Below are 23,455 nucleotides of genomic sequence, written 5' to 3'. Positions count from 1 at the left end.
TAGTGTATCCAAAGCAACATTTTACGGCAGTGTCACAACAAAACAGCTAAAAGAACAATGATGTTGATGTATGCTGTAGTACAGCAATCCCTGAATGAATCTGCGCATTTTGCAGGAAATTTTGCAGCTATACATAACAATTAGCACTACTACGATAACATGAAACTAAACTGTAGTTTTTTGCTGCTGTTCTCAAAGGAACGCTAAAGAAAAACACTAATCAGTTTAGTCTGACAAAGTAGTCTTTAAAAAACTGAATGTTCATTCATTTCACGGTAGCAGGTTGATTACTAAATATGAAAAGAAACAGCAAAGTTCAATTTCTGAATTTCGCGATGAAATTCCAGCAACAGGAATGTCAGTGTGTGCGTGTGCGTGCATGCGTGTATATCTGTAAAAGTTCTTCAAGCATTCTATATTCAGTCTTTGGCTTTAAAATATGATGCAGTCCATCTTGTCCATCTTATATCTCTTCTATCTCTAGCATCCCGCCGAAAACATTCTTGCTTGAACTTTTTCCATCGGCTTTACTATCACCCTACCCTCCATGACAAATTCATTCTTCAGCCACATGATATATCTAACCGTGTTGACCATCGCTTTAAGGTTGGTATCGAGCCATGTCCCCCATACTAAAACCTTTCTTTACTCTTTTTTACCTCGAACTTCACAAATTTGAATCACCTTTCTTCCGACATTGTTTCCATTAATGATAATACCCGATTTAAATATGCCTTAGCTAACATTGTATAATGAGGATTTACCATACCTTACCATGCTTTGTGATATTATGTTTATTATGTTCATTATTACTTTGTTATTATTATGTTACTACGCACTGTGTTTATTCTCTACCCACTCCCCTCTGTAATGCTTCGGCCCTGAGGGTAAAAATAAATAAATAAATAAATAAAACTTCAAGGCAGCGGCGCCTCCTGCCTTTCGTAGTTGTGTCTTTTCTGGCTTATACCGAGCTTCCTAACACGGTAACTTTTTTTTAAATTTTACAAGAGTAATTTTACTCATACAGTCCAGACAAGTATTTTTCTTTAGTGCCCCTTTAAAGGCACAAACACATAATGCTACATGATGCCATGCAATCTAAAGTCGACACCCCAGCATCCTGATCCCAAGCTGGTGCTTGTTCATCACACTCACCTTTCTTGCTCGTCTGTTTTGTAGGTTCTTTCTTTTTACTGGCTGCAGGTGGGTGCTTGAAGTTCTTCAAGTGCTGGGCATTTTTCCTGCGAAATGAGGCAGCACGCAATGCAGTAATCGCCACAGAGTAGTGAGCCCTATCCCCACACACTATTTGGAACATAGTGCTAGTCCATCAGAGTAGCCTCACAACAACAGACCGTCGAGGACAGACCAGGCAAACTGTCATGTGAGGTGTGTGGCAAGTACCCCAACGCGCTCTGCACTTAATGGCGATATCCCAGAGCACTTCCTTCCCCCTGCAATCCTTGTTGTCCTAAATACAGAGTTCCCTGCCGAAATCACTAGAAACAAATCTGGTGCTTCAATCGCTCAGCTACCATGGGAGTCATGGATAGTATGTGGATCAGTCTGGTATTTGTGCTTGTAGCTTCAGGTGTGCTCTAGGTTTCGCTCATTAAACTTGGAACTTTCTGAATCTTCAAGCAATCATATTTTTCTATACACACGAAGGCAGTAAGACTCTGTGCAAATGCTTAACAAATGGGAATTGTTGCATTTATAAAGTAAGTAAACCCCCATTAACTCGGAAGCTGTAAATTCAAGAAAAACTTTCGAGATAAGCGAAATTACAAACATAGAAGCCCACTGGTCGCGCATAGACCCCATGGAGACTTTTCAAAATGCCGCCAGTAATACTCTGTCACTCTCGCGTGCACTGGCACCATACACTCGGTGTCTACAGGCATTGCTGCCACTGCACCAAAACAGCATGCTTGGCCCAGAGTAAATATGACTGATGCTAATGCAATATTCGAAGGCAGTCATCTGAACACAACTGTTTCCAGTTATCCAAAAAGCTGACACTGCTACTTTCTGCATCTTATTGACTTCTGGACAATTTAACTTCAAAAACAAAACTGAACTGTGGAAGAGCGCAATTTTCACACCTTTAGCAGGCGTCCACGAATGATGGAGCATTTACGTGTCACCATCGAGCAAGCAAGAAGCGAGTGTTCTTATCAAGCCAAAATGTCTCTGAAACGTGGGCTCGCATGCTGGCTTCTCATGGGCACAATGCATGGGCAGCTCACTGGTAGTACCTGCTGAGAAGTGTTGATCACTTCGCTCAATGTCATGATTAATGTGCTGTGACCATATTGATGCGTCATTGACTTCATCCTAAATGGTAGGGAAAAAAATACTTCCGACTCCCAGCTCACTGCTGCTGTGCGAGGCCCTGGCAAGCAGCCAAGCATGTGCTAGCGGTGATAGACAGAAGGGTGAAAGATAGAGAGAGAGAGCTTGGATTGACTAGGCTAGTGACCTACCACCAGGTGAAAAGCTACACTGCCGATGTTGCCCTGCTGCCTTTCCCCTGGTAAACATGGTGCCGGAATTTCACAATATCCAGAGTCCGGAGCAAAAGTTTTTGGAGGTAAGGTGTGAGGACCACACGGGTTGACACCACAGCCGAAAGTAATTTTGACTTAACCAATATTTCTAGGTATCAGAGTTCCAGTTAACAAGGGGTTACTGTAATATTTTGTTGAAAATGATTAATTTGCAAAGTCCTAAAGTCGCTTGAAGCCAGAGGGATAAAGTTTAGGCAAATCCTAGTGCTACCAATTATCCCCATGCTGGCTGAACTTCCAGTACTTTCGACTCCCCCAGAGACTGGCACCAGAATTTACTCTAGTAAATTTTTGCAAGAAGCTCTATGGCTCCAGTGTGGGAGCTGAGCTCGACACTGCAACCAGTCAATACCATCCGTCCTGTCCTCTGATGACCACCAGCACAGTCAGCTAAGGTACAAGCATGCACTGCACAAGCTAAAGGCCGATCTCCGGGCTATGTCCATAGTATGAAGAACATAAGTTGTCGTTTCAGGGTGCTTGCAGACAGACACTGATGACAGAGCGCTCACCAGCTACCACATGAACCTAACGCACACCTTTTTTATGAGAAACTGGGTCAGGAGATTGCCTGCACATTACAGTCAGATACAAAAACAAAACCGCATTTGCGCCGCTAGCAACAACCTACCGTGAGAGCCATCAGAGGTAGTGTCATCACCATCACAAAATGGCAACAGAGCATGTTCTTGTAAAGGTTGCTGTTGGTTCACTTTGTGTGCCACTATTATCTAGAGCGGTATTCCTGGCTAATAACTTTCGAAGATGCTACCATTTCAACGAGGTTTCGTGCGACTCGGCAACAGATGCATTGGCATAATCGGCCACTAGTGCTTCTGGCACTGCGCAAAGCTTGCTATTTGCCCACAGTGCCAGAAATGCTGCCAAACGCATGCAGTCTCTCACAAAAGTGATAGTAGCACAGTAGACTTTCACTATATCGACTCCGGTAATTCGACTTGTTGGTCAATTCGATTCTCACCGAAAGTACTAGCTGGTGCCCATGCATTTCCAGGGGCCCAAACTTTCGTTATTTCTATCCTTAAATTGGCCTTCGTTGGATAATTCAAATGTGACCAGTCGGCATGCACATACCTGAACCCTATAGTCACACCGACAACGACCCCTTTAGTGGAAGCGTCTGTCTCAGCAGACCTTAGAAGACAGTGAATGCATTGAACACACATCATCTCTCGTCAAAAACGCCTATTTTCAGCCCACCCTAGGAAGATTTTCAAGCAATAACCGCACTCACCATGTCTGATTACGGTATTTACCCGATTCTAATGCACGCTTTCCTTATTTTAAAAAGAAAATTGGGCCGAAAATTGCCTGCATAGTGCAATAAGACACGAAACCAAAATTGCCTTTGCAACAATTGTATGCTTTACCGCATAACACGTATGACTTGCAGTGAAGCTGACCAACAAACCATGTGGCAAAGCTGACTTTAGAAAACCGGCGGCCATTGTGCTACGGTGTTTCTTGCTAAAGAATTAAGTGCATATTAGATTTCTACTTTGCTTAGGAGTTTTAATGTCATTCCTACATTAGTTTTCTATTTTGGACACATACAAAGTGAACGCGCGTCTGATTTGAGGGCGTGTTGGAAAAGTTACAAAATGCTGCCAAATGATTCAGCATTGTGTTTGGTGTTGGCATTTTTTTCCGCGTCTTGTTTAATTTGAACCGCCAGTTAATTCAACCAATTCGTTGGTCCCGTCATGGCCAAATTAACAGAAGTCGACTGTATCTCTAAAAGTGATTGCTCGAGAATACCGCCCCTGTGCGCTTGCTATCTACGGCCAATGAAGCGCAAATGGCAACGATTACGCACTGCTCACATTAAAAAATCAACCTAAAAAAATGTTGCACTTTCGTTGAAGCGCAAAGATGAAGTATCCATTAATAGACAGCTATATGAAGTAAAGATAGTAGTTTTATCGGCCGTATAATCTTGTAAACATTCACCAACTAACTAAATTAACAAGCATGGCGTCCCATGTGCACAGGCAAACATGAACACATCACACTTGATGGCAGACACTCGCTGTCAAAACGCTGGCACGAGGAAGCGCAGCAGTGAGCGAAGTGACCTTCATGCTGCCTACCGCTTCAATGCAAACTGAGCGGCAAGAACACAGCACATACGAAGCTGAGCCGTCGAGGCACAGACTGTTCCTATCGCAGATCACTTTCAAGAAAGGGCTCTCGCGGTTGCACCATTATATGCAGTTGCTGCCGGAGTAGAACATATGAAATACAAAGTGTGTAGATAACGCACAAAAAACAAAGATAGAAAGGAGAGATAGACACCAGCTTGGAAAGTGCTAACATTCAACTCCTTTTTATTTACACGAACCTTGGCTCATCCTACAGGATTGATTGTAAGGGTGCACCTAACATTAAAAATCAGGCTCTCAGAAATTCCATTTCCTTTTCTGATAATGCAATTGAGGGTTCAAACACACAAGGGTCACCAAGCCTGCCAATTATTTCCGTTTCAATGATGTCTCTGATCAGCTGGATATGGCTTTTCCCAACAATACTCGTTTTGTCAAAGTTTCGTTTATCAGCCCACTCAACAATAAAGATCAAGAAAGCCACCATTATTTATGTCGGCATTGTTGTGAAGCTCTGTGGGCCAATCGTTCGTGCATCTAAGTCTGGCCACATGACAAACATGCATGATAAATGTGATGCTCTGCACAGCCAACAAACTTGTTCTTATAAGCCTTATCACAACTTGATGGGCTTGTCGTAAGGCCCCTTTGGTGAAGAGCAACACAACCGTCACATCAGAGCACATCAATATTTTTTTCAAGTGGTCAGAAATGTGGTGGATATATGGAATTATGTGAATATTTCTTTTCCTGGTGCAAAATGGTGCAAGGTTCATGTCAATTAAAGAGCAGTCGGAAGTTACCACTCTGTGTGTGTCCCTGCATAATCCTTTAGTTTTTTTGTTTTTGTGCGCTACCTACACCAAATTATGCAGCAACAATTTGCTTAAACCGCTACGCTTCGGTACTTGAAAGTCCAAGCGCTCACGTGTTGCTATTAAAGATTTCAGCACTACATCAAGGCACCCAATTATGATTCAGTGTTGGCCTTCCTTTATAGTGAGCCTCTGAAATGGAAAACTAAATGCATGCAAATTCACTCTGCTAGACTAGGCACTGGAAGTGTGCCAAAGAGTAGGAGCGATGTACACAGATGGTCGTTGCCAAGAATGTTAAACTAGGATGGCAAAGGAAAGTCCCTGTATCAGAGTTCATGTTCCTTAATGCAACTATACTTATCTATTTTCAAAGGACTGCAGAACCCCTAGAACCATCTAGTACTCAAGGATGGCTTGGTGGGCTAGTTGGTAAAGCATCTTAAAGTGATAACAGTGCATACAGACAGGGACTGAGTGAAGAACAACATGACCAGCACTGTATCCTGCTCTTCTCCAGTCCCTATCTGTGTGCACTGTTACCCCTTTAAAACAACTACCGTATTTACTCGCATAATGATCGCACTTTCTCGTCAGAAAAATTGATGCAAATTCAGGGGTGTGATCATTACGCTGGTTAAATTTGCCGCGAAAAGAAAAAAAAAATGTTCGTCCCGCGTTTGCTGCAGGACACCAAAACAAAAACGGCGGCCGGCAGAGTGAGCCGAACGCAATTTTTTTCTTCTCGCGAGTACATTACGTGCGTTGAAACAGTTTCTTCCGTGTGAGTAATGAATAATATTGTTAATAACGGCAAGTTTGCGGCAATAACGTAGCCATGTCCACTTAGAGGGGACAGAAACAGATGGGCGCGCTTAGCTGCCAGTGACAGAAACACATGGCAGGCATGCTGCGGAAACTGCGGCATCTGTCTTCACTACTATCCTAACACGGCATGTTGCCGCTAAGGGTGGGCGAATATCTTGGCTGTGTTACAAGCGTCGGCGTATGAATAGGGTACACCTTTAACGTATCAGTGCAAACTTTGCTACTATCATTGCCGCTCGCGATTTGTTGCGTGCCCACGAGTGCAGATGAGAAGAATCGAAAGACGCATTTTTTTTTGTTGTTGACCACAACCATTATAAAGCCTACACATAATAAAGGCAAGTTTGGTTGTAGCTCTCTTTTTTTTTTTCTTTTTTGTCGTGGAAGTACAGAAAGTGATGAAAAGAATGAAATGGGGAATCTGCTTAAGAATGTTTGGTGCGTGCACACCACTTGGTTTGTCTTGAAGAGTCGTCTGCATAGCATTCCACAGATGGTAAGTGCGATCATTATTAGCTAGACTTGGCACATGACATATCGCTGCAGCAAGTTCGGGGGGCGACCATTACACGGGAAATTAAAAAAGTCGAATTTTGATGACAAAATTCAGGGGTGCGATCATTACGCGAGTGCGATCATTATGCGAGTAAATACGGTAGTACTAGCTGAGCTTCTTATAACAGTGACACTCCATTTTTTACATAAAATCAGTATAGTATTTTCCTTCACTCTAGCCACCGAGACAAACGACCGTGAAGATTTGTCATCTCCATTGTCTTTGTTGTGCAAGTTTGTGCAAAAGAGTCAAAACAAAGCTTGCGACTTGCAACGGTCATTCACTTCAATGGTCATCAAAAGCATGTGTGTGACCAGGGGTATAACAGAGTCGAGCCTACAAGTCTGTGACACTGATGTAACTGTGCCTGCTCAAACATTTTTGCTCAGCGCACAGTGCAGCCGGTCTAACCTGAAGCACTCCTTTCCGTATCGGCACATGGGTCTGTCATCCTCATTCCCGCTCTTGTCGTTGTCGTCACCGTCACTCTCTTCTTCCCGTGTCTTGACACGCTTTTTGCTTGGGGCAGTGGCAGATGGTCGCTTGGTTTGTCTCTTGCCGCGGTCGCTCTCGCTCTCAGCATCACTACCGTCAGCATGGTCCTTGGTGTCTTCCTCGTCCCTGTCCTCATCCTCATCCCCCGAGGAATTTTCATAGTCGGAGTCCTTGGGGTGGCTAAACTGCTTCAGATGCTGTGCGCTTTTTCTGTAATAATAAATAATGGGCAGAGACATCCATTAGAAAATGCTGGCGAATTGGCATGCCTCAGAGGTCCAGGAAAGAAAAGTTATCGAGAGGTAACTCGTAGCAGTGTTACAGCACATATAAACATAGGGAAAAAAAAGAAACGAAGAAGGAACAGGACAGAGTGCCGACTTTGAGTTGAATGTCAATGCTCTGTCCTGTTCCTTCTTGCGTTTGTACGCGCAGTAACACTGCTATGAAGAACGCATCACCAACTAGTCCACCACCAAATATTTAATATTAGAGTTTATTAAGAGTTTCTAAAGTTTCCACTCCTTGTGCGTCAATATGCAAAAATATGACGACGATGATGGCAGCTTATGAAGGAGAACAAGATGATACTAGAAGAGAAAAAAGAAGCTGCATGCAATGCATGTAGAAAAAAACTACCCTCTCACTTCCAAGCCGAGAGATCAAACGGAACCAGACAACACACTCTAGACAATTTTGTGCTCTCAGTAATTCCGGCTTGTTGCATCTTCTGGCTTTGAGTAAACCCCCGACCGTGAACTTGCTGCAGCTGGCCAACACACAGTGGCAAGAGAAGCAAGAATGTGCTGGGTGCCAGTATCATGCCATAAATAATTAGTTATGACCTGGAATAGAACAAACACAAGGTTACAGTGCTTGAAAAGATACACACAGCAGAACCAGCTAGTACGTACTTAGTTGATATGTTTACTCACCAATAATGTTGAATGCTTCATGATGACTCGTTTATCCACATGTATAACAATTTACAATTTTCACTGACATATTTCCTCCTATTCCACTTATATTGTGCTGACTAATGAAAGGTGCACATATCAGAGGATTATTAATAACGGGAGAATGAGACATCCACCCAAATGTAGCAAATTGCTACAAAGGAACGAGGAGGAGTTCCAACGCATTTAGTGGAGCATCTGTAGCTGCCTTCAACCTTCCATTTTCTTTTTCTTTGTACTCTTTAGTGCATACAACTTCTTTGTGTGAGTATACACAGTGCACTTTCTTCATTTTTAAAGAAATGCTGGAAGGTATCTTCAGGAATGTGTGACAAAGGAAAGACATTTCTCTTTTCAAAATGCAGATGTACGTACGGACAGGCTAGCACACCTATACACAAGTAGCACCCCTGCATAGTTTTTAAAGAACAATCCAGAGATGGTTGTGACCCACCTGAAACACTTCCTGCCATACTTGCAGCTCGGTCGCTTTGCTGGCTGCCGCCTCTGGCCTCGCCTAACGGGGGCCTTCTCGCTCTCTTCAGAACTGCCGCTCTCCGACGTTGATCTCTTCCGCCTGTTCCGTGTTCTCGTGGCAGGCTGAGCAAGAAAGCAGCCACAATACACTGCACTGCTATTCTTTTTATTGTGCGATAGCAAAGGTACAACAAGAATGCAGATTCACGCATTCCCACATATAAAAGAAGAAACAACGAAAAAAAAAAAAAAAAAAGAAAGCTGCACATTTCCTGTACTTCTTACATCTGTCCCAGTAGGACTCTCTGTTGTGACGTATGAGAACTACAAACTATGACCTACGATGCCCCTGCCGACGTAGCAGCTGTAAACTCTGAGCAGCCGCTGCCACTGTAAAGATGACTTGGTGCAAGCATACCTTCTTCCTACGGCTTGCACGCTCCCAATCACTGGCAGAGTCGCTGTCCGAGGCCGCGTAGCGTGGTGTCTTCTTGGTCCGACGGTTCTCCTCCTCCCAGTCACTGCCGGAATCATCCACCTGCTTTCGCCGCTTCTTTGGCTTCCACTCATCCGAGCTGTTGTCCCACTCGTCATCGTCGCTCGCAATGAAATCATCTATAGGTGAAAATTACCAATACATGAGTTCATAGACAATCTTTTTCAAAGGCCAGTACACTTGCTCGCACTCGTTTTACAGTTCTGAGTTCTTAGAGGGAGACAAAGAAATGTCTCCGTCGAGATGAACTTGAATGAGTGCCAATGAGCGTGAGTGCGAGTGAGTGGGTAGTCTGAAAAAAATATTACTGAGTCAGTGTCCACTTATTCTGCCTTCCCACGGCTTCTTTTTTCGCCAGTTTTGCAAGCACTTAACTTTAAGGGAGTCAAATATTGATGTATTCATTCAATTACACTGGTCCAGGTTAAAATTTGCCTTCTTTTTTAATTCCCCAGCAACCATTTTTACTAGGAAGAAATATATTTATAAAACAAGTCTTACCAGATTTTGCACACAGATCAGAATTTAAACACAGATAGAAGACCAGTGTGTCCTCATTTGAGAGCAGAAAAAGAGCTTTCTCATATATATTTCCTAAATAAACAGTAGGCCAGACATTTACAACTACTGTTCTCGTATTAGGTAAAGCAGAGCTCCCGTTTGTTGCACTGCATATTTCCTATACACCTTTACATCCTTACAATATGCTGCTGTGCATGAGGAGAAGACGCCGTAATTCTGTAAACTGTTACTGGCAGAGCATCTAAATTGGACAAGTTATAGACACAATACTTGACTCTAAAACAAAGATATTTCATGAATAAGACTCGTAGAACTTGCATATCTGAAGTTATTTCATATATCCTCTAATTTACAATACTTAATTTGGCCACTTAACACACTATTATATACAAGTTGATCTTTTTTCTGCATGGTTATGATGTATTAAAGAGCCAGTCACAATATTTCAAGCATTTTACACTTTGACACTCTCCTGAAAACTAGAGTCCTAAAATTTCACTCCCACACGTCACTAAAATTTCTTTTCTTTTCTATGCCAACCAGAGGCGCTTGAACACTAAAATTTTCAAATCGAACGCTAATTAGTTTTGCAATGTTAAACAATCAAAGAAGGGGTCTAATGAAGGCTGTGTGGTAAACAAAGATTACTTGTATCTGTCACCACAAGTAGCACGGCTTACAAATAAAAAGTTATGCCCCCCCCCCCCCCCCTTCCCACCTATCCAAGCAAAAGTTGATCACAACTTGCACAATCATAGCAATGACAGTAGTGGACCACATGTGACTAGATACACATAGAGAAATTGGTCATGATGTAACATCAAGGGTGACCGCTGATGTAATTCAAAAAAGGAGCTACGACAACAAATCCCTTGAATCTGCGGTGCAAGATGTTTCATATAAATCAAGGTGACCATTCTTCCAGTGAGCTAAACATCAGGCAAACCTTAATTACCAAGAAGTGCGAGTTAATGCAAAAATAAATAGCTGATCGGTACGCTCATTCAGTAAACAGTGCCTACGTGCGCGCCCCAACCCTGCCATAGAATCACGCGAAAGGGAGGTAGCACGAGTGACTACTTGTTTACAGCTGGGTTGGCTTAGTAGTAGCAAACAGAAGATTAAGCCATCCAGAAGCAAACAGAAGCAGCTAGGTTGGACAAACAGAGAACATCAAGTTTCTGAATCTGTATACAGCAGGGCTGGCTTACCCCTGTGTTCTCAAACTATCCTCAACTCAAAGCTGTTCTTCCACTCCATTGAGTTGAGCTGCCCTTTACTGATGAAGACGCTACACTTCTCAAGAATTGCTGTGGGCGATCATGAAGCGCAGTGACCACTTCTCTCAAGGGGTGACACTGCTATCTTATGTCTTTTAGCCGAGGTGGGCTGTTGAGTGGAGGAACATTCTAGAAAACAGGGGGTTAGTAGTAAAAAGAGTACACCAAGTTTCTGAACCAAAAATGATGGAAGTAATAGGCTATATATTTTTCATAGGCTATATTTGATATAATCAATTTACCGGCCCACTTAACAGCAATTGTTGACATTCGAATAAGTGCAGCAGTTGCCTGACAAGAGTTTCTGTATTCTGTATGTATTAAATAGAGAAGCTGGAGGCAGGCCCTAGTTAAAGATCCCTCCCAAACATGCCTTTATTTTCAATATTAAACTAGCGCCAGCCTTGACCACTGTAGCAGATGTTAACCACCACTTACCGAGAGAGATTTTCTGCATGAGTCCACGGTTTTGTCTTGAAGACCGGCTGCCCTTCCGGTTGCCGCTGGAAGCAGTGGCAGGGCGACGCTCCGCCTGCTCCGGCTTCTTCTTCTTCTTGGGTGTGTACTCTTCCTCAGACTCCTCCTCCTCCTCTTCTTCCTCTGCCTCATCTTCGGACTTCTGGTTGGGCTTATCCTCCTCAGCCTCACTCTCAGATTCCTTGGCTTGCCTTCCGCGAGCTTTTGTGGCCGGCTCCTTGCCCACTGCACGCCCGGCCTTTTTTACAGTTGCCGGTTCTGCAGATGATAAGAAGGAACGGAAAACATTCAAATTAATGTGTTGCTTCTCAAGACAACATGCACAGACATGACAACCTCTGCGAGAAAAACAGTAACATTGCGAATAATAACAGCAACATTGTGACAAAAACAATGCAGCAACCGGAGCAACGAAAACACCTGCATTGTTTTGTCTTTCACAGGTCCTGTTACTGCGCTGTATTTCTCTGAATAATGCATGTTGAGATTAAAGTATGCCCTGGCGCCTTTGTGTGGGCATTCACCTGTTCTGTCATCCCTACTCCGCCCCCCCACACCCCCACCCACCCCACCCACTTTCCATTCACGACTATTGTCAATGGTGGCCTTTGCTTTGAATCAGTTCACGGCAGGGGCACTTTGCATGGCCAACCGTGGCAACCATGACGCTACGGCGGCACGATGGCTAGTGTGAGCTCGGGGGAGATCTCTCCGGGACAGCACTGGGTGCGTACACATTTTCCTCTAATCTGCTGGCCCCTTTGTTCGGTTCTCGGACTTGAGCTCACCTACGGGGCTCTTGCACATGTGATCTCTATGCACGTACCTTGTGTCGATTGTTTTCCGGACGCTAAGCCGAAGAGAATGGTCCTACTGTCGTATGGTCCTACTACACCGAGCCACACTAATCGGAGGCCTAAGCCAACGGAGACTGCCCGAGCTCTTGTGAGTGAGTTCATTGGTTATCATGAGAACAAGCTGCATAGCCACAGCAAGCCATCCTCTCGCAGCAATGTGCTAGTGGCGCCCCCTTTCTGCATTCGCCCTTGGTGCGGGAGCCCTTAGGATTTCCGCACCAGCCTGGGCGTCTGTGCAGTGTTGTGTGCCACCAGAGACAAATAAACGGTATCAACTTAGGGCAATACTGTGTGTTCTCATGCGTGCGCAATGCTCGGTGTCCCCCACTTTTGCCGCCTGAGCACGCGTGCAGCGGTACACTAGAGTATGCGGGGCAATGGCTGACATGGCCCTGTGGCTCACTAAGCTTGAACCTGCAGTAGTTAGTACTCCTGTGAGATACTAGACTCCCACGTGCACCACTGTCATGCGTGTTTTGTACTTGTTGAAACATGCTGCTTATGGCCTGCAGTGCCATAAGCAGCATCACCATCACCTAGTGAGTGGCGAAACATGTGGCAATGCTCTAGCTGTTGGTTGACACCAAATGCCCACACCAATGGTTTGGTTTATGAACAAGGCTTTCGTTAAGGAGCCAGAAACCTTGGTCAGTGCCTTGTCTATTAACTATGATCCTCCTCGACCAGATGGAATTCTGTCAGACCCTCTATTTTCTACTTTAGCAATTCTTTAGAGCCAGGATGAGCCCTTTAAGGCACATCAAAGAGAAATCTTAAATCAGTTGAGACTGATAAATTAACCTTTGAAAGCTCTATTTTCATTAACCTTGTGGTAAGAAGTTGATTACTAGGCGAGACAATGGAGGTAAAACTTCAATTTCAAGCTGAAACTTCATTGATGGTATGCTGCTATGGTGTCATCGATTTTGAAGTATTTTCGTGCCCTACACCTATTGAACTGTTCTCTCAAAGTTCTCTAAACTTGCCAAGTTCTGCCTCTGGCTTCTTTAAAAGACAACATAGTCCTTCTTTACCAATAAAAGGTTCACAAGGCCTGGGCAGACACCATCAAAATCTGTGACATCATTATGAGGTGGTCCGGGAACTTCGAGGTGGTGTCACCACCTGACTTTCGTTTTAACGCCTTTTCTGGTTTATCAAGTCTCCTCTCATGGTAAGAGTTGCATTTTTGGTATTGTACAAGCATAATTTACTAGTGCAGTTCAACTTCAGTTTCTCTTTTAAAGTACATTGAACATCCTCGCCTTAAAGTTGCGACACTGGTGATAAAAACTGTCATCAATTACTGCTCACTCACCAGCGGTGGCCTTCTTGTCCTTCTGTACACTTGAGGCCTTGGCTGCTTTTGCGCTGGCTGCTGTCGTCGCCGATTTCGCTGCACTGTCTAAAAGCCAGCGTGGCAGTGTTCTCGTGCCTCCTGTCGATGACTTGCTCTCACCATCGCCGGCCTTGCTTGCGGGGGCACCACCAACAGCCTTCCTCGCTGCCGGCGTCACCTTGGAGACAGCCTCGGGACTGGCCTCTTTCGAGCTCCCCCGATCCCCATTTTCAGTCTTCGTGATGACTGTCGTCGTCGAGTGGTGATTCTCCTCGGCGCTGCCATTTTTACGTGCCTCCTCAGAGGGGATGACTGCCGTGGCTGGCTTCTCAGCTGCCGAAATGGAGCATTCTTATAAGTTTTCTATGGGCATATGAATAGTAATTTTTGAGACTAAATAAAGAACAAATCAAATAGTGCCAAAAGCAAATTGTTTCAAGTATACAGAATAGTTTGCAAATAATGAATGTAGGTTTTCAATAGTCATAAAAAATAATGTTCACACAATAGTATTCATAACGTTAGGAAGTTTCTGTCATTAAATAGCATGTTATGAAGCATTCTTTCTTGAAAGCACAAATGAAGCATTAGGATCAAATAAACAGTTTAAAATTTAAGTGTGCAAGCCAAGTACGTGCTTGTTCAAATCGCTGAAACGTGTGTTAATGTCAGAACTGTTCCTGCGCTTTCCCACTAGGTAAATACAAGCAGGTCCCAGCAAACCCTACTGGATTAATTGTCTCACCAATGCTGTCCTTGTTGTCGGCATCATCTGCGGGCTGGGACTCTTTGAAGCCTGGTGATCTGCGAATGCAGCCCCACGTGTAAGAGGACTGACTGGCATCAAGCAAGTAATTACACAACCCTCAACTGAAATATCATGATGCCTTGCCATACATCTGGGATATTTTCCTAAACAAATTACAAATCCAAAAGAAGAAATGAGTGTATTTGTACTATATAAACAGATAGTATAAAAACAAAAGAGAGAATAACCAGCTCTCACATTCTGGAGATGTACCTGTACCTCACTCACTGCAAAATAACTACTAGCATACTTATCCATGACAGTGCAAAACAGATAGGAAACATAAAAGACAGACGACACAAGTGCTGTATACCGTAGACTCCCATTAATACAAACCCGGTTGACACAAAGACAATGTGTCAACATTTGATCCGTTTCTCATAGACCCAATGATTAAAAAGGATGTTTAAAACGAACTGCTAATTTTGTTAAGCCAAGCTTCCACAGCTGCCACTGATGCCTGCTACTCGACTGTGGGTACAACTCTGTTAACTACACAAGGGGAAAATGGTGTTTCTGTGGGCATAAACAACTATGCCAGCATAGATGATGAGGTAGAAACCTGCAGGGCTGACACCGCATAAACGATAATTGGAGAGGTCCTCGGTGCGCCTCTGAAGGTTGATATTAATGCGGACAGCATTCTTTGGGAACAACCACTTTGGAGTATGTCTGCCTGTATCTAACCTCGTTCGTCCAATGACCCAAGTTGTCTACTAGCTTGGGCCACTAGGTATGTACAGTCTTGGTAAAAAAACTTGCTGTAAAAGGCCATGGAGTGGCTGCGCTCCGCTATCACGGCGCTGCCACTGCCGCTGCACGCCGCGGTTCACTTGCGTCAAGGGTAAAGAGGGCAAGGGAAGCATGTCTCTTACTCTCAGGCATCCTTTGGTAACAGCACTCGTGAAAAACTAGTGCAGCATTCGTTCTGCCAGCTGCGAGCACGTTTTGCAACCTCCGTGGTACGGCGCTCCGTGCAAGTAAATGCGGTGGCATGGGCGAAAGTGCCCAGTTTCCATGCAGCGCATTATAGCATAAAAATGGTCCTAGTCATTGAAATTTCCTATTACAATTTTATCATACACATTCAAAAGTGAGAGTCTTTGCATTATGCTTTTAGATATACATTTTGAATGCATTTATGAGTGCAATGAAAACAAAAGATAAAATATAAACCTGACATCTCTGAGTGCTATCTAGCATTGTGCCAGGTTGCACTGTAATATACGGGCAATTCATTCATCGTTCATTTAAAAAGGACCACGAGCAGTAATTTTGACTACAAAGGCTCTCTTTGGAAAGGGCCTGTAACCACCGTTACAATATTTCAAATACATAGACCACACCTCTCCACGAAGGAACGATTGTGTTCGACACCGAAGTTCTTTAAATAAACCCACAGTTAGATTATGAAAACATTTCGTAACTCGAATTGTTTGCCGTGCCTGAGTAGCCGATTGAGTTAGACCCATTCCCTCAGTATTTTGGTATGTGTTCACTACCAGGCCTTTTTTGATGTCTTCGTGCATACTGCCTCACTGTCGTTAGGGCCCACTTTCAAACACACACGAGGCCAGTGTAAGTTAATCCCATTTCCACTGGGCACCAAGTGTTTGAATCGCGTAAAGTAGACCATGACCATGAGATTACAACATTCTCTGACAGTGAAGGCATCACACCGGCGCTGCTGTCACTGTCACTGGTTCACTGGAAGAGGTATTCCGGATATAGTGTATTGAGGTGTTGTTCGTCTCTACGAGAAAGGACTTCACAGGTAGTTTTTAAAAAAATGGGTTATACCTAGCATCCCTTCAACCAAAGTAGAAACCTTGGCTAGTTTACAGCCAAACACAAGGGCAAGCTCCAACTGTTTGGGGCAACCACAGACCAAACCACACTCAATGTCTTGAAGGCATGCTCCTCCCTGTGATTTCATCGAGATGCAGGTGACACTTTGAAGCTTATGCTTTCTTGATTAATTTGCTACTTGTGACATTCATGATGACAAATACGAGCTGCCATTGCGACACATTATTTAATATAGCATTCAGCTGCTGAAGTCAGACCTTGGCAACAATCCTCGCAAAGTGCCCATGTTCCAGCATCCGCAGGACTATGCACAGCGTTATTCGTTTAATTTGGTCCAGAAAAAAAAATTAATTGATGATTACGATACTCGAAATTACGAGATTTTCGCGTTTGACAGCGGTCACCAGAGACCTCTGTCCACTCATCCAGCATACGCTGCAAACGGCATGATAGTTGGTCGAGTGGCTTCTACTTCGCCCCCGTCATGTTCGCGCCACACTCACCACACTAGTTTTTCACGAGCGCTGTTATCAAAGGAGGCTTGAGAGTAGCTGGCCTTGCCCTCTTTATCCTCGGCGCAAGCGAGCAGCGTCGCACGCCGATGGTGGCAGTGCCCCTATAACGAAATGCAGTTGCTCCCCGGCTGTTCACAGTGGTCTTAAGTTCTTTGACCAAGACTGTACATGCTCCTGTCTTGCCCAGCAGACAACATGGGTCAGTGGGCATGTGCCACCGAGTACTTCGTATCAGCACTTTGTATGCGACATCGGATTGTTCACATCCTCGGCCAATCTACCAGACTGAATGCGCCAAGGCGACACAAGGGGTACATAGCCTTAGATATATTAAAGCAAGAGTGCCCCATCCACAACAGACACCTACGCATCGAGAGTGGCCACTTGATGGATAGCCATTGCAACGAAGTTGCAGCCATGGTACTACTACTAGAGTTTCAACTGGGATGCAATAGGTACAAGATACATCTTGTTGTTGTATCATTTGGCATTGTGGTTGGCAGTGAGACTTTGGGTGCCTGCAATGACGATACGGTGTGTTACTACAATGCTTTAGCAAGTCACATTAACATTGACATTCATCACGAGATGGGTTCTATTAGAATTTTTATGGCGAGGACACGGTCCAGGAACCACAAGCACCAGTGGTATTCACACGTGATGCAGCTGTTAATGCCCTGAATACTTTGGCGCACTTTTTTCAAAGCACTGAGGGCACTGACGATCTTATAATCAGGATAGGTGGCCGTGTACAGGCTTGCACAGCACAACAATTAACATGCAAGCAAAAAATACTCGATAGGTTAAACAACAATGCACAAAGCAATTCTTTGTATTGTATTGCTCTAATCCAATAAATAAATTATTTATTTTACATCTCCTTCCTGGTCTTAATGCTCTTTCATTTATTGTTTCGTGCTATGAATATTTAGGTGCACTAGGGATAGCAGATATTTAGCTTCGTGGATCAATCCTTGTAAGACAAACTTATGATAAAACAAACAGATTTTCACGGTACCAGCTAGCCAGATAACAGTGTTTGCTATGCAACATACTTTTAACCTGACACGCTTGAGTGTAGGCTGGCAACTTGATGGCCATGAACTTACACAAATATGAGACCCAATTCATCAAATAAAAGTGAAACTGAGAGCTCCTAGCCTTAAAAGCACTACAAGCAAGAGGTAATAAGTTAGCTGTGCTGTCGACTCTGCAAATCCACAGATGCACCGTACTTGTTCCTTTCATACAACTATATCAATGACATATGTCCAGCTAAAACTAAGCATGCACTTCATCAGTGCAGCGGTTGCCAACAATCGCCTACACATGCCTAAAGTACTGCTCGAGTAGAACGTACATTGATGACGATGATGATGAGTTGATTTCCACAATGTACTTATAGCTGTTTGGTAGCAGTGCTATGGAATCACCAGACTGGAGCAACTGCTGTTTGTCCTTCTTCATAACTTTAGATGGCCCCTTGCCTTGCACTTGGTAGAAACAGGGGTTGACATGGGTCTGAAACCAAAGCACTATTAAATTTGGAGACCACACACAAGGCACACATTGCGATCTGGGCAAGCACATGGTCAACAATGCCAGCTGGCAGCACTGAAAGATAGTAAGCAGTTATTCCACTTCCATCAGGACAGCAAATGCAAAAACACCTGCATACCGCGAGTTGGGTTGACTTTAAAAAAACTCAGGTGGTCAAAATTAATCTGGAGTCACCCGTTATGGCCTGCCTCATAATCAGATCGTGGTTTTGGTCACTTGCCAGTCAAGTGGCCATTGAAAGTCAACATGTTAATTAACCTGTCGATTTATGTTAGAGCTTGTTAGCCAATACGTTAAGCAGCTTTGAAACACATTAGAAAAAGCATGCTAACCAAAAATTTTCATATTTTTGTGAACTGATCGGTACCTCGAGTCATTAGGTTTGAAAAGGCCCTCATCAACTGTACAGTTCACTAAGGCTTACAATTTAGATAAATCATGAAAATTCAGCACTGTGAAGAAAGCAAACACTACTACGAAAGAATGCCTGAACTTTTAAAAGACTGTTTCTGCCATTCCAGAACAACAATTGTGCATTATCCTAGCATGGTCCTTGCAGAAGTGAAGACCTCAACAGCTGTGTGTTTCATAGCTACAGCAAAGGCAACAAGCCTGTTACAACTCTAATGTTTTGGCAGAATACATGATAATCAGCACAAACAATGTCCGAGTTTATGCGTCATCCATTTTTGTTGCAAGTATAAAGCCCAAAATAAATGGCAGCATATATGTCAGTGCAACCACAAGTTAGAGAATGCTAACCATGGCTCTTAATAACTTATAGGCCGAATGCGCCGAAGTTGCACTAAGACTATGAGAGATCCTGCAGTGAATGGTTCTCGACTCATTCTCACCACGTGTGACTGTTTAGTGGGCATGCAAACTTAAGTAAACAAGCCATTGTGCATTACTGCACTCTGCCACGATTGGAATGCAGCTGCAGTGGACATGAATTGAACCTGCTGCCTTGTGGCATAGCTGCTGAGCCACCATTAGCAGCACCAACCAGTTTTTTCTCATGCGGCACACCATTTTCCTGGTTGCAATTATGTGCTCCCGAGTGTACATAGCAGCACACGCAAGTATATATTTGGTGATCGGTTACAGAAGCCATCGCAATTTAATGCTGCTTTCAGAACGGACATCCAGCTATCAACATGCCATGTTTTTTCCAGTGTAACTTTCTCTGGAGGTGTGATTAGAAAATGGAACAATAAGTACTTACTCTGAATAGATTTGAAATTGAGTTCTGCATCACAAACATAAGAAGAGATGCATAAATAAGCTGCAGTAACAAGAACTGTAGTGTGCCATATCGAAATACAACTTGTTTCTCCTCTACTTATAAAAAAAATAAATCATGGAAATGCTTTTGAACAGCGATGTAGCATAATAGTTTATTGTTAGTATACCCCAAAGCCAACAAAAGATGCAGGCTGCGTGTGTTAACGTTAATACCTAGGATAATGAGTAGCCTGAAGTACGGCACCCAAGAAAATTCAACCTCTAAGTGTGCACACGAACTTACAGGTGTGAGAAAGACTTCGCCATCTTCAGTGACTTCCAATACGGCGTGGTTTCTGGAAACCTTCTTGTCGCTGCACTGTGTGGGCAAAGCAAACGAACAAACAAACAAAAAGGCGGGTCATGCTTTGAAGAGTTTTAATGTAGAGCTCATAGTCTATTTCAGCGCTCAGTTCCATCATTCGATACAGCGCTCTACCGAGACTTGGAACCTTCGCCTCCAATAATTGCAGCAGCTGAATTTGTGATAAATATAGCACTTTCAGCGCCGCTCCCAACATCTGCTAAGCACAGACGTCAACCTTGCCCGTACACATTCTCCATTCTTTTGTTTGCGCCTACGCGGACGCTATATATTGTTCCTTCTCCACAGAACAAACGCCTAGTTTTAACTGAGCGCACTGTCTGTCATCTTATTTGTTTCGCGCTCCAAGTTTTGGCGCTGTTTCCCCATTATGCTCGTGTAGTTTCGGTACAGGCTACCTGCATCAGCGCGTACCTTCTACATGCTTAGAAAGTTTGTGCCGCATCACCATTCCGACGAATTATCCCGTTAGGTGGTGAGAAATGACGGGTGCGCGATATTCGCGGAGCCTGTTTAAAACGCCGGTTTTGCCGGGTCCGGGCAAACAGGCAACGGAGCGCCTTGGAATTCCACGCGCGTTCGGCGGATCTTATCCCAGCGTTCGAAGCACTCAACGATAGCGATCGCGTCTCGGTTCTCGGGCGGGCCAACGAAAAGTTAACGGCGCAATACCACGTAGTGCATTACATCGTACGGATCGCTTAATATCAAGACGCGTTATTTCAGCCCCTGCCTGTCCGGTCAATCACCCGCCGCACTGTTGCCGTGAAGGAAGGACCGTATAAAAAAATAATAATAAAAATTCGGGGACGCCGCCGTAATGGATTTCGGCTGTTTCGTAGGCGACGCTTAAATAAACGCCCCGGAGCGCTGCGTAGCATGCAAATGCGACAGGTTAGCACGTTGCAAGTCCAACACTATAACAGCAGCGCAAACATGCACAACATCGGGAGGCAGTGAAATGCAGAAACAAGCGCTCGCAGTCGCGCGATGGGCGAACTTACTTCTAGAAGAGGGCCCCGGCCAATGATGGTTTTGCCGATTTTAAGCTCCACCGACTTTTGTCCGCCTTCGACGGGCTTCAGGACGATCTTCTTCATGTTTGCGTTAAGGTGAGTGCATCGCGTCAAGACAGAAGGCGCCTAGCGCAACAAGAAAAACACCGCATTACGAGCAACACAGTCGCCAGCGCAGTGACCAACGCACACCAGCGCCCGCCATTTTGTGTTGCTCCGCGCGGCAGCGGCTGCTGCTCGCAAATAGTTTCGCCATAAATCATTGCTTCTGCGCTTTGGGGGGAAAAGCGGAGCGAGGCGTTTTTATGTCACTCAGCACACGAGTCGTAGTAGCGCTTTGGCAGCAAATGCACAACAGCTCGCAAGAAATGCGACGTTCAATTATTAATCGCTGCTTGCCGAGAACGCGGTAAACATCGACGCGCGTACGCTGACGGACGCACGTCGGCGGATTGTTCCTTTAATTGGCCATAGGTAGCGGCACCTGCAGTGCTTCGTTTGAAGGCGGGAATTTCGACGTTCTGACGGTGTACATATCATACACTCTTAGAAAAGTTTACACCCTTTGAGTCGTATCTTGCCACACAACGATAAACTCATCTGTCTTGCCCGCATTTCCTTTCTTTAACGCGGCTAACGCGGTAGTTTCCAGTAACGAACGGCATGCGCGTTATCAGCATGACATAGCATTCCCGACAGGAAAGTAGCGTGCGCGGCGTTTTCAAGAAAGGAAACGCAAGCAAGGCAGATGACGATTATCGTTGTGTGGCAGAGATACACCCCAAAGGGTGCAAACTTTTTACACTCTTAGAAATATTTACACCCTTTGGGGAGTATCTTGTCCCACAACAACAATCGTCATCTGTCTTGCCCGCGTTTCCTTTCTTTAACGCTGCGAGCCCGGTACTTCCCAGTCACGAACGGCATGCGCGTTATCAGTGTGACGCAGCATTCTCGACAGGAAAGTAGCGAGCGCCAAGTTTTCAAGAAAGGAAACGCAAGCAAGGCAGCTGATGATTATCGTTGTGGGACAAATATACACTCCAAAGGGTGCAAACTGTTTTTAGAGTGTAGAGTATACTACACTCTAAGAAAGGTTTACACTCTTTGGAGTGTATATTTGCCACACAACGATAATAGGCATCTGTCTTGCCCGCATTTCCTTTCTTGAAAACGCTGCGCTCGTTACTTTCCTGTCGGGAATGCTATGTCATGCTGATAACGCGCACGCCGTGCGTTACTGGAAAGTACCGGCCGCGGAGGGCCGGTGCATGGCTATTGCGCTGCTGCGTGATTTCAGAGGTCGCGCGGGTTCGATCTCGGCAGCGGCGGCCGCGTTTCGATGTGGGCGAAATGTAAAAGCCCTCGCGTATACCTATAGATTTAGGTGCGGGTAAAAAAACAAAAAAAAAGGCTTCCGGAGCCCCCCGCCCCACTATGGCATGAGCCAAAATCAGATCGTGGTTTTGGCACGTGAAACCCCAGAATTTAACTAAAGGCAGAGAGCGCAGAGTTTTCCAGAAAGGAAACGCAAGACAGATTGTTGGACAGATATATAAAGGCCCCGAAGGGGTCAAATTTTTGTAGAGTACGCGCGCCCGATACTTTCATGTCCCGAACGGCATGTCTATATATATATATGTGTGTGTTACTATATGTGACACATATATGTGTGTTACTATATGTGACACACATCGTGCTTGACCGGAAATAGGCGAGCGTAGAGTTTCATAGGAAATGCAAGTAAGACAGACGACGATTATTTGTTATGGGACACAGATAAATATACGGCCCAAAGGGTGCAATTTGGTGCGTTTTCACAGCCTTGTAATGTCACTTGGTCTTCAGTACTTGGTGTAGACTGAGTCTTTTAATCTTATACCCGGCCCGGTCACACGGATCACTTTCGTAACTTTTACGTTTTTAGCGCAGTTATAGAAGTTATGGAATACCAACGTGCCCAAACCTACGCTCTTTCAAGATCACTTTCGATCGCGATTGGTTCCCCTCAGCAGCTTACGTAATACGAGTGCACATCGGCATAGCCCACGACGCCAGCAGGAAACTCAACCTCCCGGTTCCGTCGTGGGAGACGCCCACTCCATGAGAGCCCAAAGCTCTCGTGGCCTGCAGGACCTGAATAAAGTTGATTTCCTTCCTTCCTTCGGCATAGCCCAATCGATCGCAATCGAAGCTGCACCGTGTGATATGTACGTAAGGAGCCAATGGCGATCGAGAAAGGGGGTCCCCATCGGGCTCGATCGCAATCGAAAGTGCCCCGTGCGGCTAATTGCAGTTTTTGACATCTCCGCTGCTAATTCGCGCTGTGGGTACGCGCCACTGG

General features: G+C 44.6%; 1 protein-coding gene across 2 annotated transcripts in view; it reads right to left on the bottom strand.

The window, feature by feature from the left end:
- LOC126533075 (uncharacterized) overlaps positions 1 to 23,455 on the bottom strand; it is a 35,765-nt gene that overhangs the window by 5,680 nt on the left and 6,630 nt on the right. The window contains exons 1-10 of one of the 2 annotated variants that reach the window (XM_050180293.3): positions 21,100 to 21,442; positions 20,015 to 20,089; positions 18,287 to 18,447; positions 14,540 to 14,598; positions 13,774 to 14,127; positions 11,560 to 11,856; positions 9,242 to 9,438; positions 8,801 to 8,946; positions 7,307 to 7,600; positions 1,159 to 1,244 (exon numbers count right to left, since the gene is read on the bottom strand). In XM_050180293.3, coding sequence (XP_050036250.1) covers positions 1,159 to 1,244; positions 7,307 to 7,600; positions 8,801 to 8,946; positions 9,242 to 9,438; positions 11,560 to 11,856; positions 13,774 to 14,127; positions 14,540 to 14,598; positions 18,287 to 18,447; positions 20,015 to 20,089; positions 21,100 to 21,195 — 1,765 coding nt within the window. In that variant the 5' untranslated portion in view covers positions 21,196 to 21,442. Of the gene's footprint in view, positions 1 to 1,158; positions 1,245 to 7,306; positions 7,601 to 8,800; positions 8,947 to 9,241; positions 9,439 to 11,559; positions 11,857 to 13,773; positions 14,128 to 14,539; positions 14,599 to 18,286; positions 18,448 to 20,014; positions 20,090 to 21,099; positions 21,443 to 23,455 lie in introns of those variants that run through there. The other variant, XM_055071754.1, reaches the window with a different exon arrangement.

This window comes from Dermacentor andersoni, chromosome 7, assembly GCF_023375885.2.
Source record: "Dermacentor andersoni chromosome 7, qqDerAnde1_hic_scaffold, whole genome shotgun sequence".
NCBI lineage: Eukaryota > Metazoa > Arthropoda > Arachnida > Ixodida > Ixodidae > Dermacentor > Dermacentor andersoni.
This window is presented reverse-complemented; position numbering and strand designations above follow the sequence as displayed.